The sequence below is a fragment of the Myotis yumanensis genome, unplaced genomic scaffold (genome assembly GCF_028538775.1).
Source record: "Myotis yumanensis isolate MYYU_CA2020_CCGP unplaced genomic scaffold, mMyoYum1.0.hap1 SCAF_2, whole genome shotgun sequence".
Taxonomy (NCBI): domain Eukaryota; kingdom Metazoa; phylum Chordata; class Mammalia; order Chiroptera; family Vespertilionidae; genus Myotis; species Myotis yumanensis.
Genome location: NW_027223753.1, coordinates 57,143,252 through 57,161,003, shown reverse-complemented (window position 1 = coordinate 57,161,003; position 17,752 = coordinate 57,143,252). Strand labels below are relative to the sequence as shown.

Below are 17,752 nucleotides of genomic sequence, written 5' to 3'. Positions count from 1 at the left end.
GATTGGGTGTATTTAATATTTTATTTAGGATGTTTAGGATCACTGCTCGCTCCAGCTGAGACAATATATGGTCAATGTACTTCATGAATTATTGGTGGAAACAGCACTTATCAAGTAACAACACTAAGCCTGACCAAAATCTAGCACTTTGAGAAGTTAAAAACAATTACATCACCTAAGTAGATGAATTCTTTTAGGTAATTCATATATCCAATTACTTTTTTGATTAACCGCTAAAACCTGGCAGAGTCCCCAGAAGTAACCTAGAGTCTCCTTTCAAATCCACACAATGCCATAGGGCTTATACTGGCTATTGTATCTTTGTTTCATCACCCACACAAAAGTATTTGACAAGATTCTTCTAAACGTCAAAACTAAGCTAACCAAGGTATCCACTATTCAGAGTATGGTTCTAGAATCTAGATGCTAATTTAAAACATCTATTCTATACACATATCCAGATATTGCAGATTCAGTTCCTCAAAATGTTAAATATATGATCCAATTCCTCTTCTAGATAATACCCAAGAGAAATGAGAACATACAGCTACATAAAAACTTGTATATGAATGTGCATAGCAACATTATTCATAATGGCTAAGACGTGAAAACAACCCAAATGTTTGTCAACTAATGAATTGATAAATAAAATGTGGTATGTTGCCCTAACTGGTTTGACTCAGTGGATAGAGCGTAGGCCTGTGGACTGAAGGGTCCCAGGTTTGATTCCGGTCAAGGGCATATACCTTAGTTGCAGGCACATCCCCAGTAGGGAGTGTGCAGGAGGCAGCTGAATTGATGTTTCTCTCTCATCAGTGTTTCTAACTCTCTAGCCCTCTCCCTTCCTCTCTGTAAAAAAAAATCAATAAAATGTATTTTTAAAAAATGTGGTATGTTCATATATGGAAATTTATTTGACCATCTAAAGGAGTGTAGTACTGGTACAGGCTACAAAATGGATGAAACTTAAAAACATGCTAAGTAAAAAAGTTAGTCATAGAAGATTACATATTGTATGATTGTATTGATATGAAATATCCAGAATAAGTAGATCTATTGAGATAGAAAATAGGTTAGTGATTGCCTCAGGCTAGAAGGGTTGGGAGGAAATGGAGGTGACTGCTAAAGAGTATGGGACTACTTTTTAGACTGTGGTACAAATCTGTGAATATAGTAAAATATTAAATTGTATACTTTAAATGTGTGAATTGTAAAGTATGTGAGTTATATCTCCATTAAGCTGTTACCCCCCCCAAAATTATTATTGCCATTTCTTTTAAAAATATACTTTTAGTGATTTCAGAGAGGAAGGGAAAGGGAGAGAGAGATAGAAACATCAACGATGAGAGAGAATCATTGATTGACTGCCTCCTGCATGCTCCACACTAGGGATCCAGCCCGAAACCCAGGCATGTGCCCTGACTGGGAATCGAACTGTGACCTCCTTGTTCATAGGTCAATGCTCAACCACTGAGCAACACTGGCCAGGCTATTGCCACTTCTTAGGTTAAAAAAATCAAGGCTAAAAGAGATTATGAAAATAGTAAAGGCCAGAGATCTGAGGCCAGAGAATGATCTAAAGGATGTTCTCCCTGCGCTGCGTCAGTAGTTGTCAAAATGTTGTGTTGCTCCAATAACAGGCATGCATTCCATTGGGAGGCATTTATATAAAAAAAGTAAAATAAATAGTAAATAATATAGATGTTTTTCTAGTAAGAGCTTAGGTAAATAAGTTTATTCTGAACTTACTTTAACATAAAGAACAATAACATAGAAACAAGATTTCCTACTTTGCACCTTTAGAAATAACATTTCTAAAGTATGAAAAAACATGTGCTATTTCTAAACTTAATAAAATGAAAAGAGCTGCATGCATCTGCTGTCTACATACTTAAATAATGAACATTTTGAAAAGTATAAGAACATTACTGCCTCCCAAAATTAGAAAATATATTCTATATTTCTTTCATATTTTCACATTCATTTATATTTTTAATAGCAGGTTTATTGATTTGTCCATTCCCTACATTGTGCCATACGCTGAATACTGGGATACTAGGATGGGTAAGAAGAATGGAAACGTGAACAAATTATTGCAATGTATAATGCAGTTGATCCTTGAACAACATGAGTTTGAACTGCAAGTTTACACTTAGACGTGGATGTTTTTCAATGCAGTTGGTCCACCTTGTCCTCAGGTTTTGCACCCCTGGATTCAACCAACAGTATTTTCAATCCACAATTGAGATATCATGAATGTGGAGACATGTCTGTATGCATTGTTTTATGCATTTTTATAAGGACTTGAGCATCTGCGGGTTCCCTATTCCCACAGATGTTCGGTCTGGGGGGAGGTCCTGGAACCAATCCCTCTCAGATGTTGAGAAATGACTGTAGTTAAGTTCTTGGGGAATCAAAAGTCATACCTGAATTTTAAACTGCATGGGGGTTGGGAACCTTAATCCCTATATTTTTCAAAGGTCAACAGTATGACATCACAATGTATAATTTATTATTTTTTTCACCCCACAAGAAGCCATAACTTTATTAATGATAGAAACATTATAAATTTCAAACCAAGCTGCAATTATTCTTTTTTTTTTAATCTTTTTTTTCAAAAGGGCATTCTAACCTTAAGGTTAGAATTAGGATTAGGGAAAGCAGCATTAAATAGGAGAGCAAATGGTTTCCCTTTCAGGAAAATGGGTTGTAGATTAGAATAATTTAAGGACAAGGTATTTGATTGGGCATAACAAAAGATGAGGTAGGAGGAGTGAATTTGGGTCAAACTGAGGCTCTGAGGAACTAGGATGAAGCAAGCAGGTGCCTAGGGTGCACAATTTGAAGAGGTGCTCTCTGGTTCAGGCAAGTGCAAGATCCTTAGATATTGCTCACTAGGCAACCTGTTTGTCTCATCTTAGGCCCCTGGTGAGAAAAAGAAAAAAAACAAAAAACACTAAACACTCTGGGGAACAAGGAGTCATTGAAGAGTTGCAAGATTGAATGTGGGCTTTAGAACAAGTTGTATTTAGAAGCATAGCATTGGACTACAATCAACTGAGACTAGAGTTGGAAAGACATGCTAGGGAACTATGCACACACACACATATCCAAGTAAGAATAAAGAGGAACGGTACAAAGGAAACTTCCTAGTTTCCATCCTCTATGTAGTCAGTTGACAGTCTACTGACTTTATCTCTTAAGTAGCTCTCAGAGCTATCTCCACTGCTAGGCGCTTACCTTCTCTTGTCTGAATTCTGCAATAGTCTGCTTATAATTCGCACCAGTTTTTGCTCTCCAAATAACATCCTATATAATACAGAGAGAATATGCAAATTGACCATCAGTCTGCCACAAAGATGGCTGCGCCCACAGTGTAGGCCAAGTTCCTGTAATAAGCCTTAATGAGCAATCAGCAGGGACCTGAGGCTGTGCCCCCCCACCCACCCACATAGGGCTTGACTGGGGACCTCAGGCCATGCCCCCCACCCAGTGGGGCTTGATGGGGGACCTGAGGCTGTGCCCCCCTCCCGGCACCAGGCCAGCCAGGTCTGGATCTTGCACGATTTTGAGGAGCACATGGGTGGGCGAGGACTTGACTCTGGGTTCCGTGGTGTGCCCCAGACTCTGACAGGAGGAAGATTTTCATATACATTTTACTAATTTTCTTTCACCTCTTATACATCTATTATAGAGAAAGGGCAAATAGCAATATTAAAATATTTCCTCTAATTAATCCCCTTTTAATGTGCACGATTTCATGCACCAGGCCACTAGTATAAATCTTATAATGTTGCTTCCTTTCTCAAAATTCTTTTTGGGTCTCTAGAGGAAAAAGTTTACTTAGCAGACAAGATCACTCATGATCTGCCTTCTCTGTCTAGCCTGTCCCTGATGCCCTGCCCTCAATCTCTGCTCTTGTAATACTGAAACCTTACAGGTTTCCAGAGTTGGCATGTTATCTCTGCGGAGGTGCCTTTACCTATGTTGTTTCATCTGCTTCAAAAATCTTTCCTCCTCTGGTCTAGCAGAAATCTTTTTATGCAGCCTTTAAGCCAGTATCAATTTTTTATGATATTAGGTTGACCTGGCGTCTATTTTCTCTCTTGGAAACTTCCATTTCTTCCATCCACGTAATTGTCATTGGAGCTTCTCTGTTCCTCCATGACCTGATCCTCCTGCTGAATGGCCCTGGTAAAGACAATAAATGCATTGTTTGAGGGTTTTTAAATTAGGAACTCTGCTCTTGGAGAAAACTGTAAGATGGCAATTTCAAGAAATGAGCAATGAAGCAATCATAAGGGAATCCTAGTAATGTTTAAGTCCCTGGTTCTAGCTATCCTTCCTTGGAGTCCACAAGACAATAAATCTCCTTTATCTCCCCCCGTCCCCGGCCCCAATAGTCTTTTAACTAGTTTGTCTCAGCTCAATGATGTGCTTCAGGGATGGGTTTTCGGATATGCCCAGATAGTGATCCCTACTGAAAACTTCTAATTGCAAGCATTCTTGTTTGTTATTCCTAGTATATTATCATTTTCTGAATGATCTGATCTGATAATCTGAAAAAGTTTGAGAAGCACCAGCCTAAACTAAAGCAGTGACTTTCAACAGGGGGGAGGGGGGCTTTACCCACAGGGGGACATTTGCTAAGGTATGAAGACACTTTTGTTGGTCTCCACTGAGAGGAGATGCTATTGGCATGTAGTGGATAAAGGCTATGCACAGTAACCCTAACCCACAACAAAGAATTATTCAGACCGAAATGTCAGTAGTGTCATTTTTTAGAACCCTGAGCTAGAATAATCCAAACTCTTACTCTAACCTGAGAGTCAGCAGATGATAACTGAGATTCTTGGCAGAGGCCCCCAAATTCAGTGCCAAATACCTCCACATCCAAATCAAGGTATCACAATGGGGGTGCGGAGGTAGATGCTTGTCCTTCATCTCAAGCCAAGTGAAAAGCTAGCCAGGGAGAAGGTAGAACAAGGCAAGGTGTGGGGGTGGGGGCAATAGGGAGGGAATGGCAGAGAATTTTTGAACTGTATATTGTGGGATTTTTGACATTGAACTAGACAGATTTTTTTAATATTGGGGTGTTAGGGAAAAGAAGGAGATTTGTTTATTACTAGAAAATGACTGCAGGACTTTTTAATTACTTGACAATGACTGGAAAAGCCAAAGGCTTTGCGTAAGATTTTGTCCTAGGACAAAAATCTCAGAGATTTTTCAGAGACAATAATGAAAAGAATAAAATTGTTTTATGCTTGTCCCCTACAAAACCCAGCTTATTCATCAAATTAGGAACAATACTTTAATTTTCTGTCACTTATAACCAAAAACATATTATAAAGCCTCAGTTTAAATTAGGGTTTCTCAACAGTGACACTAAAGACGTTTTGGACTATCCTGTCATGTTAATGCAAAGAACATGTGAATGAATCTTTCTCCAGTCCTCAGGTATATTGCTAAATGTCTACCATGGGGCAAATATTCGCCACCCCTAGTTGGGAAGCAACAGATACTCGAGCCCTTCAATGCTGGGCTGGAGAATATTGTGAATAAGACAGAATTAGTCAGTGCTCTCTGTAGCAAGCGCTATAGGGTTAAGCCTCGTACTGACTGTTGGCAAAGCCACAAACAAGTCCCAGTTTAGAAGGCACAGCACTCTTAGCATAATTAAGTTTGACCTCATGGGCTCCCTAGATCCTATCTAGGTAGCTAATGGGCTGTGGGAGGTGCAGCAAGTGCTGGCAAAACAAGTGAAACTCACAAGAACATTGTAACTATGGTGACCACTATCTTGTTTACCTCTGACTATAAAGTAAAGCATCAGCTTGCTGTCTGGGTCTCTCTCTGTGACCTCAGCCAGGCACAGGAGATCCACCTAGAGCCAGCTTATTCTCTGTCTGTCTTTTCTTTAATCCTTCGCCGCTCACTGAACCCTTGGCTGTGCTGGCCTGGCACAGCTTTCACTAAGCTTACAGTTCAAAATATTTAGATATTAGGTTTTTTTAAAAAAATAAAAATTAATTACATCGCTGACATCCTGCAACATAAAAACTGCAATATTTTGAAATATGTTGAAAATAAAGGAAGGAGTGGTAGCACATGTATACCCTCCAAATTGTGAAACTTCCATTCTTGCCCAGTGAAGCCAGTCTTTGTAACTAAAGTTTCATTGGAGCACAGCCGTGACGTTATGTATTGTCCCTGCCTGAGCTGCACTGGACTAAGGGCAGACTTGAGTCGTTGGGATGGAGAGCATCTGGTCCTCAAGGCCTAACGCATTTACCATCGGCCCTTTGGCACTTAGAGGACCCTGAGCAGTCCGATCTGCAGCAGTCCCGGGCGGCTCAGTGGAGTGGTACTGAGGCCGAGAACTGCAGATGAGCTGAATCTGTCTGTGTATGTGTGTGTCTACATGTGTGTATGTGTGTGTATGTGTAAAGAGATAAGAGAATGATCAGGAAAATCACTTCTTCCCTGATGTCTTGTGGCAAAGTACTGCCTTACTTAGAGTTTTATTTTTTTTTAAAAAAGTCAAGTGTTTTTGATTTTCTGATCTTTGCAGTGATAACAAGTGGCTCTCATCAATATACTACAAAAATTTTTTAATGTGTACCCTTAACCTATGGTCTCAGGTAAGAAATACAGGAATTCCTTGGAGGAAGGAATCAATACGGATATAATGGTTTTGAAGTGGGCTTCCAAGAACAAGTAAAAACCTGGTAATATGAGTACCATGGTGTCGGCTGGGGACAAGGGTCTGGTTTGGTTCAGAGTTCAGCATCAGTGCTAAGAATAGGCAGGTCAGATACAACAAGGGTCCAGATCAGGGGTCCTCAAACTACGGCCTGCGGGTCACATGCAAATACAAATATTGTATTTGTTCCCGTTTTGTTTTTTTACTTCAAAATATGTGCAGTGTGCATAGGAATTTGTTCATAGTTTTTTTTTTTAAACTATAGTCCAGCCCTCCAACAGTCTGAGGGACAGTGAACTGGCCCCCTGTTTAAAAAGTTTGAGGACCCCTGGTCCAGATTATGGGGGAAGATTAGATTAAGAAATCAACCAAAGGATTTGTATGCATGCATATAAGCATAACCAATGGACGCAAGACACTGGGGTGGGGGGTGGGGGGCGGTGAGGATATGTGCCCGGGGGGGTAGAGGAGGCAGGGGGAAGGTCGAACTGGGAGACTGGGAGTTCGACCGCTCGCTATGATGAGTGCTGACCACCAGGGGGTGGTGTGGAACATGGTGGGTGTCAGTGGAGGTGCTGCCGGCCCGGATGGGCCCTTATGAGGGCAGGACTGTGGCGGGATGGTGGAGCAGGTGAAGAGGCAGCACCAGGCCAAGGTGGGGTGCAAGGCGGGGCTGTGGGGCTGTGAGGCTGGGGGCGCGAGCTGGGGCCTGATCCCCACAGGCCACCCCAAGGGACCCCACTCATGCATGAATTTGTGCACCGGGCCTCTAATATTCTAATAACTATATATGGTGTCAGATAGGTATGAGATTTATGGAGATGATCATTTAGTAAGTTATATAATGTCTAATCACTAGGGTATACACCTGAAACTAATGTAATATTGTATGTCAGGTGTAATTGAAACATAAAAAATTATTTTTAAAAAGTACTAACAAGCCCTAACTGGTTTGGCTCAGTGGATAGAGCTTCGGCCTGTGGATTGAAGGGTCCCAGGTTCGATTCTCAGTCAAGGGCACATGCCAGGGTTATAGGCTCGACCCCCAATAGGAGGTGTGCAGGAGGCAGCCAATCAATGATTCCCTCTTATTTGATGTTTCTCTCTCTCCTTCTCCTTTCCTCTCTGAAATCAATAAAAATATATAAATTTAAAAAGTACTAACAATACATATTTTTCATAAACAAAATGAACCTACTTGTTTTTGATGGGGATTGAGCATTTTGCACAACTCTTGCCTACAATGCTCTCATTTTGGAGACTAAAAAAGAGGTAACAAACAGACTGAAACTGGAAATTTTAACAATAATTTTGATTTAACAATTTAACAATAATTTAACAATTTCTATTGTTTGCTTATCAATCAATTGAATGAATTTCAACAGTTACATAAATTTAGAAGGCAGGTCTCTTCCAATGCTCTAGGCACTAAGCAGATACTAAGGTTTCAATAAATATTTTATTTGATTATCTTGATTTTGGCCTAAGGGAAAATGAGAGAGATGAAGTTCTACTATGCAGATGTGGAAAAGGAAATACAATTACTTTCAGATAATCGAGGTCCTGAGAAGTTGGGAGAAGAGGGAAAACAGTATTGAGTTGAGTTGTCTAAGATTTCTTTGCACAAGGTCAGAAACCTGAGGGCTCTTCAGGGGCTACCCTTAACGCAGACTCTGTGATGCACCAAGCAAGACCTGCTAATGGTCGCAGTGCTCTGCAGGTTCACTGTCCGTGTCCCGCTATCAAAGGTGGAGGTGAGAGCGGCTTGAGTCTCCTCACCTGGGCCCCAGGCGCCGTGGCCACGCCCCCGGGGCGGGGCTGGCAGTCCTCGAAGCCCCGCCCCTCCCCGCCCTCCCGCGCCACCCGAGACGCCTGCGGCGGCCGCGGAGCCACCGGAAGGAGCCCGGGCGGCTGCGGGAAGTGGCCAGTACAGGAGGCGGGGATCCCGAGGATTGCGGTGCTGAGCGGTTTTCCGGCCTGGTCGACTCGACACCGCCCCTCTCCGAGGCCAGGGGACTTAGGAAGGGGCTGTGGCGGGGCGGCCGCAGGCCACCGATGGCCGCGCTGGCGGGGCCCGTAGTGAAGGCCTTGGAGGTGAGGGCGTCGCTGCCGGGAGGGGCGCGGGGCCTTCGGGCGCCTGGTCTCAGCGCTGGCTGCTGGGCGCCCGGGGCTGGGCCGCTGCAGCGGCCTGTTTCTGGTGCGGGAGGGTGGAGGGCGCGCGGGCGCGGAGAGGCCTCGGCGGTTCTCAGAGCTTGGTGCGTTGCAGGGGTGACCTGGGGGCCGCCCCGGTGGGGGGCCGCTCCAGTGAGGGGTCAGCGGAGGACGGGAGTCAGTGGTGCATTTGAGGAAGGGTCCCCAGGGGGCGCCCCCCTGGGAAGCGGGAGGAGGGAGGGGTGAGGCGAGTCCCTAAGAGGGGGCTCAGCTCCTTTCTTGGAGGTCTCCCCATTCGGCCGTGCAGCCCTCGCTGTGGGCGCAGGCAGCTGAAAGCCGGCGGCGCGCTGGCTCCTGGTGCCGGCTTCACCTTTGCGGCGCAGTTGGGGTGCTGGGGCCCATTCGTGCAGCCCCCAGGCCCCCCGTTATTCATTGTCGTGAATCGGAAAATCTAGGTGTCGTTGTCCCTGGAATTTTTCTTCCACTAGTATTTGAGCCATACTGTTTCAGAGGTTATTCCTTACGGCCTGTCCATCTGCAGATTTTGTTTGGGTTAAATGTTCAGTGTTGTTTCCCAGTCCTTTACTCTTATTACCAGCTACAAAACGCTCTTTGGCTATTTAAAGGGTGCAAGTTGAGCTGTTGGATGAGATTCTTCTCGGTGTTTTACATTCAACTTAAGTATGTTTAGGTTTACATTTTCATAGAGTCGGTATTAGGCTGGAAAATTGGGCCTGCAGTGAACATCCAGGCAGGCGCATAGGCTCTAAACCTGCGGTTCTCAACTTGTGGGTCGCGACCCCTTTGGGGGTCGCCTAAGACCATCGGAAAACACATATATAGTTACATGTTGTTTTTATGATTAATCACTATGCTTTAATTATGTTCAACTTGTAACAATGAAATTGGGGGTCACTGCAACATGAGGAACTGTATTAAAGGATCGCGGCATTAGGAAGGTTGAGAACCACTGCGTCTCTAAACTGAGGATGAATTTTACCACAAGGATCTCTAAACTTGCTTAATAGATGTATAGAATTTTTTACTTTAATCATTATTTTTCTTCAAGAAATACTGAGTTCTCTACTTCATTTTTTTAAAAAATATTTTTATTGATTTCAGAGATGAAGAGGGAGAAGGAGACGGAAACATCAATGATGAGAGAGAATTACTGATCGGCTGCCTCCTGCTTGCCCCCCCACTAGGGATCCAGCCCGCAACCTGGGCATGTCCCCTTGACCGGAATCGAACTTGGGACCCTTGGGCCTCCGGGCTGAAGCTCTATCCACTGAGTCAAATCAGTTAGGGCCCTACTTTCATTTCTGATGGAGACAATTATATCATCTGGAAAGGTCTGACCAAATCAGATAATTGGCTTTTGGCTTTGAACCTATACAAACAAATATTGTTAGTGAATTCATACTATTAATAGTAATATAAATAAGGGGGGAAAGTAGGACTCTTACTGAAAGCCAGTGGCAATTTTAAGAAAAAGTTGTAGTAACCATGCCAGGAACTTTATATTCTTTCATTTACTTTGGCAGGGTTGGGGGAAAAAAAAAAAAGGACAGTACAAAGAATATTCTAGGAATAAAATATTTGATTTTCTGCAAGAGGAATAGTCTACTTAAGATTGCTTTTTAGTTTTGATCTGGTTTATTGCCAGTTTCCACTTCTTTTTGCCCTTTTGAGCTCTTTATAAACTACAAATAACTAAATAACATAATAGTTAAGTTTAATGGCATTATATTGTAGTAAATATTTAAAAAAATATTTGAAATTCTGGGTTGAGATAATTCTTGTTTTGCTGTAGAATTTTTATTGATCTTTCAAGTACACAATCTTATTTGATCCTTATGACAATCTTCTGAGTTAGGAATGCCAAAATGTAAAGTCTTTTCCCATGACAAAAGCACTTTGAGGTTGTGTAAGGATCAGAATTTCCTTAAAACCTGAAATAATCTTGCTGAATTAACATTTGACATAAATTGGAATTCAGACATATATCAGAGCACTGGGAATTATAGCAGATGACAGACTGGACTTTTTGCAAGATAATGAAGTACAAAATTGGTGAAAGATTTTTGGTGAGAAATTTGATTCTGAAAAAGGACTAACAGCCTTTTTTAGTGTAGTTTTTATTTTTATTTATTTTTTAAGATATATTTTTATTGATTTCAGAGAGGAAGGGAGAGGGAGAGAGAGATAGAAACATCAATGACGAGAGAGAATCATTGATCAGCTACCTCCTGCACGCCCCCTGACTGGGGATTGACTGGGGATTGAGCCCACAACCTGGGCATGTGTCCTTGGCTGGAATCTAACCTGGGAACCTTCAGTCTACAGGCCAATGCTCTATCCATGAACCAAACCGGCTAGGGCTAGTGTAGTTTTTAAACTTAAAAAAAAGTCTACATGTGATTGCAGGAGCATTTTGATAAATAAGATACTTACAAAGAGTCCAAGATGAGTGCAATGGTTTGTCTATTAAAAGGAGCATGAGCCCTAGCTGGTTTGGTTCAGTGGATAGAGCATCGCCCTGCGGACTGTAGGATCCCGGGTTCGATTCTGATCAAGTGCATATGCCCGTGTTGCGGGCTCGATCCCCAGTGGGGGGTGTGCAGGAGGCAGCCGATCAATGATTCTCTCTCATCGATGTTTCTATCTCTCTCCCTCTCTGAAATTAATAAAAATATATTTTTTAAAAAGCATGAATTTTGAACAAAATAGCATATTTATTAAGATAACCAATATTTAAGAATCAATGCATATATAGCCCTGGCTGGTGTGGCTCAGTTGGTTAGTGTTGTCCTATACACCAAAAGGTATCAGATTTCCGGTCAGGGCACATATACCAAATTGTGGGTTTGATTCTGGTTGGGTGTGTATAGCAGGCAACCGATTCGATGTCTCTCTCTCTCTCTCTCTCTCTCTCTTTCTCTCCCTCTGGAAAATAAAAAGAATGAAACATGGTTTCTAGCCTCAAAGATCTTACAGTCCAGTAGATTATTTTGTTTGTTTTAACACAACTATGGTAAGTGTCTTGATTATAATCAGGAATTTAGGTGAGGGAGACATTACTTGTGATTGGTTCTTGGTAGAGATACTATTTGAGATTAGTGAGCTTTGAAAGGTTCCACAGGTGAATACTGTAGGACATTTCTAAAATGAATAGATTATTGGGTTCCTGGAAAATTACAAGTTGCATCTGAAAAGTATCATTAGAACATTTTTTAAAAATGTGTATTTTTATAGATTTCAGAGAGGAGGTGAGAGGGAAAGAGAGATTGAAATATCAGTGATGAGAGAGAATCATTGATAAGCTGCCTCCTGCACGCTCCCTACTGGGAATCAAGCCCGCAACCTGGGCATGTGCCCTTGACTGGAATCAAACCCAGGACCCTTCAGTCTGCAGGCCGGCTCTCTATCCACTGAGCCGAACTGGCTAGGGCTCAGTAGAACATTTTGACTAATAATGGTATGGTTTGTGTAAGTTAGTAATAGAAGATGAAAAAAACAAATTATGAAAGACTTCATTATAGGTGTTTGATCAGAAAAGGTATATGATCCATCCACATGAATGCAAAATGAGCTGCAGAGTGTTGAAGAATGTTGATAGAATGTAGATCACCAGTCATTTAAAAGGGAAAAGTAAAGTGGAGATTTGCACAATGCTGCCACCCCCACTAAATATATGAAGTCTGGCCCATCCTTTATTGTAAGCCTTTGTTCTGTTAAATTAGTCTCTGTATTTCCAGGGTCTAGCACTTGAAATATGGTAATATGATGAAAATATGGGACTGAATGTGACATAAAATAAGACCATTTTAAAATAGTTTTTAATGATTTATAAAATTCCAAAGTAGGAATTTCTAATATTTTTAATACAAGCATTATTTAAACGAATACATTTTTCTTCTTCTTTTTTAGAAATTAATCACCAATAGTCTGATAAAAAATTGATAAAAATTCTTAGAGTGGCTCTCATTTGAATATGCTGATTGCATTTGTTTTTTCATGTTTCTACATGATCTGCATAAGTATTTTAATGATTGTCCCATAAATGCTAGTGTACTGTTATTTAATCACCCCTTCATCTTTCTCAGAAGTGACTTAGAATTACCATCAACTGGTTTGAGCCTCATTTAGAACTGTTACTTTCATATATTCTTGTTTTTCCTTTTTATTCCTTTCTTTCCCTCTCATCTTTCTCCTTTTCTTCCCCTACCTAGTATTTGTCACAATTACTTCACCTATATAAGGTTACAGTTGACTACTTTGCCATTATTGGACTTTTTTTTTGTCCTTTATTGTATATGCTAATTAATGTTCACAGATCTCAAAGGATTTTACTTAGAGGGTTGCCACATTAGAGTTATTATTTTGGATGAGTTGTGTGGCAGTGTTAACCATAGATTGCCAGTAGAAAAATCAGGAGATTATATTGTTCTCTTAATAGACTTACTAAGGCTCTCTCATTAATTAGACTGTTAAGGGTCAAAGAGACATGTTCCACCCAGCTGGTGTGGTTCAGGGTTGAGTGTCAACCTGTGAACCAGGAGGTCACAGTTTGATTCCCTATCTGGGCATATGCTCCCTTCTCGGGTTGCAGGCTCCATCCCCAGTAGGGGGCATGCAGGAGGCAAGTGATCAATGATTCTCTCTCATCATTTATGTTTCTTACCCCCCCCCCCCCAAGTCAATAAAGATATATATATATATATATATTTTTAAATACATTTTATTGATTTTTTACAGAGAGGAAGGGAGAGGGACAGAGAGTTAGAAACATCGATGGGAGAGAAACATCGATCAGCTGCCTCCTGCACACCCCCCACTGGGGATGTGCCTGCAACCAAGGTACGTGCCCTTGACCGGAATCGAACCTGGGACCCTTCAGTCCACAGGCCGACACTCTATCCGCTGAGCCAAACCGGTTAGGGCAATAAAGATATATTTAAAAATATTTTTTTAAAGAGATATGTTTCTAAGAAGAAGAAGATTAGTACTAAATTTCTATTTCTGTGTTATGGTTTGAATGAAAATTAAGAATGATTAGGGGAAGATTTATAGAACTCTAGATCAATGTGGAGATTTGAAGGAGTTTGTTTGCCAGAATATTTGTTTAATGAGCAAGAAACAGCCCTGGCCAGTATGGGTCAGTGGATAGAGCATAGGGCCCACAGAAGGGTCTTGGTATTTGATGCCTGATCAAGGGCATGTACCTGGGTGGCAGGTTGATCCCCGGTCCTGGTTGGGGCCTGTGCAGGAGGCAATCAATCGATATATATCTCTCACATCAATATTTCTCCTCCCCGTTCCTCGTCCTTCTCCCTTCTTCCCTCTTTCCCCTTCCTTCATCCCCCTTCTCTTTCCCTCTATCCACTTTTTCTAAAAAAATCCATGGGAAAAAAATATCCTCAGGTGTGGATTAACAAATAAAAAACAAGAAACAGCCCTAACCGGTTTGGCTCAGTGGATAGAGCGTCAGACTGCGGACTCAAGGGTCCCAGGTTCGATTCCGGGCAAGGGCATGTACCTTGATTGCGGGCACATCCCCAGTAGGGAGTGTGCAGGAGGCAGCTGATCGATGTTTCTCTCTCATCGATGTTTCTAACTCTCTATCCATCTCCCTTCCTCTCTGTAAAAAATCAAGAAAATATATTAAAAAAAACAAAACCAAAAAAAACAAACAGTTTTTTAAGTGATCATCAGTAGATTTCGTAGATTAAAAGTCTTCATGAACAGTACTATGGTTTGATTTAGAATGAAATAAACTTTGCGGTGCTCAGTAATTAAGCATTGACATGCCCAGGCCTACTAGGGCTGTGCAGGAGACAGCTGATCAATGATTTTCTCTCATCATTGATGTTTCTGTTTCCCTCTCCCTTCCTCTCTGAAATCAATAAAAATATATTTAAAAATATAAAATGAAATAAACTTTTCTGCTTATTATTGTGCTCTTTTTACTGATTTTGGTCATTCTTTTGGGCTTGCTATTTTGGGTAGCAAATTCTTCTATGATAAAAGAAAAACATTAGCCATAAGCTTTTTATACTAGTAGTATTGACTTTTTGCAATTAAAATAATTCTACAGCCTAATATTTAAAACAGTACTTTTGGATGAGCCACATTAGTTATAGTGATGGAACAGTAGTGGTTGAAACTACTGATAGACAAATTAGTTTTTCTGTAGTAATGAGAATCTTAGAATTGACATTTTAGTCCAAAAGGCTGTCCTTTGAAATACTGCCTCTGACAGTTGGTTATCTAATCTCTGTGTGTTAAAGTGATGAGGAACATCCCACTTCCCAAGGCTTAACCTTTCATTTTTGTATAGCTCTTAATTATTGAAAATCTTCATCATTGATTGGATTTGTTATTTCTAACTTTTTTAAGTTAAGTAAAAAAGAAGGGATCCCTCTTACTTTGGTCATTATGTCCAAATAATTGGCATCAAATTCTCCCAATTAATTGCTGTCTAAGCATCCATACTTTAAATTATTCCTCATAATAGTATACACACACACACACACACACACACACACAAACACACAAACATACACATACTAGAGGCCCAGTGCATGAATTTGTGCATGGGTGGGGTCTGGTCAGCCTGGCCCCAATTGGGGCAGATCAGGGCTGGGCCTGTCAGGAGGAGGAGGTGGCAGGAGGTTGGCTGGCCAGCCTGCCCTGATCAGGGCTCAATCAGGGCTGGGCCGGCTGGGGGAGGGGCCACCCCCTATTGGAGGCCAGTGGCCTGGGGGAGGGACCATGGGTGGTTGGCTGGCTGGCCCCATCCCCTATTGGGTGGAGGGTGTGATAAGGGGTAGGGCCAGCAGGGGGAGGGGTTGTGAGGGTGGCCTGCTGGCTCCACCCCCTGATAGGCTGGTTCGCTGGCTACAGTGGGCGTCATAGCGACCAGTTGTTATGGTGTTACGGTTGCTGGCTTTTTATATATATACTAGAGGCCAGGTGCATGAAAATTCATGCACTGAAGGGGGAGTCCCTCAGCCTGGCCTGCCCCCTCTCACAGTCCGGGAGCCCTCAGGGGTGGGAGGTGACCTGGCGATCAGGGGAAGGCGACGCCCCATCACACCTCTACTTCTGCCACTGCTGGCAGCGCAAGCCTCAGCTGGCCCTGGTTACCTGAGCCTCAGGCTGACCCTAGGCGGCTGGGCAGCTGCTATCCAACGCTTGCCTGCGCCTCGGGCCGGCCCTGGTCAGCTGGGCCGCCACCATCCGAGGCTTGCCTATGCCTCGGGCCGGACCTTTGCGGCTGGGGGTCTGAGGGGACTGGGAGACTCCGGAGGCAGGCGCGTGACAGGGCTGAGGAGACTGGGTGCCGCTATCTTGTGGCCTTGGGCACTGCCATCTTTGAGGGAGTGGCAGTCAGTTAGCATATTCACTCCTTATTGGCTGTGGGCACTGCCATCTTTGTGATGCTGTGAGGGTCAATTAGCATATTCCCACTTTATTAGATATAATATAGATAGATAGATTCCCCCCACCCTCCAAAAAAACTCCATGAGATAGATGTTTGTAATTTTCTCATAGTTTTATAGATGAGGAAATTGAGACTCTGAGAAGTAACTTAAACCTCGTCACAAACCTGTTATAGTGGAGCTTGGCTTTGAATGCCAGTATCCTTGCTTTAGAAACTTTACCCTTAGCCACAGTGTTGTTTGATGTAGCTTTCAAACTATTTATTTTAAGACTTTATATGGAAGGCATTCTTATTCTTTTAGTATTCTTCATAAATAAAATATTTCAGATAATCTACTTATGAGTACAATAAGACTGGCTACTTTTAAATTCTGTAACATACTGTTCTCTTGAAAAATTGACTAAGAGTTGCACTGTTAGAGTTTTCTAGTGTCTAGAGCAGCCCTGGGCAAACTATGGCCCGCGGGCCGAATCCGGCCCGTTTGAAATGAATAAAACTAAAAAAAAAAAAAAGGCCGTACCCTTTTATGTAATGATGTTTACTTTGAATTTATATTAGTTCACACAAACACTCCATCCATGCTTTTGTTCCGGCCCTCCGGTCCAGTTTAAGAACCCATTGTGGCCCTCGAGTCAAAAAGTTTGCCCACCCCTGGTCTAGAGTCTACCTGAAACCCTTATTCTTGGCCTCACCTTCAGACAGTAGATGCTTTGAACCCCAATATAACGGATTACATTCATCCTTGTTAATTTTAGCTCAGTTTACTAGTTTATTTTTTAAAGACTTATTTTTTAAATAATTTTTTAATTAGATTTCACTAGCCTGCATTCTGTTTCTTTATCTAGATTTTTGTTAAAAATCTTGAACAGGTTTGGCTGATGTGGCTCAATGTTGAGCATTGACCTATGAACCAGGAGGTCACGGTTTGATTCCAATCAAGGCACATGCCTCGTTTGTGGCTCAATCCCCAGTAGGGGGTGTGTAAGAGGCAGCTAATCAATGATTCTCTCTTACCATTGATGTTTCTCTCTTCCCTCTGAAATCAACAAAAATATATTTTAAAAATATTGAACATTTTTGCCACTTGTAAGTACAGGCATCATTCTTAATTCATACTAATCTTCACGTAACTATTAAATTAGCTACCATTTCTCCTGACAATTTTTTTCTCACAATTGCTTGAACCTCTTTTTTTTTTTTTTTTTTAAATATATTTTATTGATTTTTTTACAGAAAGGAAGGGAGAGAGATAGAGAGTCAGAAACATCGATGAGAGAGAAACATTGATCAGCTGCCTCCTGCACATCTCCCACTGGGGATGTGCCCGCAACCAAGGGACATGCCCTTGACTGGAATCGAACCTGGAACCTTTCAGTCCGCAGGCCAACGCTCCATCTACTGAGCCAAACCGGTTTCGGCTTTGAACCTCTTTTTTTATACTAAGTATTTTA

General features: G+C 41.9%; 1 protein-coding gene across 1 annotated transcript in view; it reads left to right on the top strand.

Moving 5' to 3' along the window:
* The first annotated feature begins 8,612 nt into the window (after positions 1-8,612).
* Positions 8,613-17,752, top strand: part of USP33 (ubiquitin specific peptidase 33) — a 66,973-nt gene continuing 57,833 nt past the window's right edge. The window contains exon 1 of the mRNA XM_070405413.1: positions 8,613-8,797. Within this exon, the coding sequence (XP_070261514.1) occupies positions 8,759-8,797 (39 nt within the window). The 5' untranslated portion in view covers positions 8,613-8,758. The remainder of the gene's footprint in view (positions 8,798-17,752) is intronic.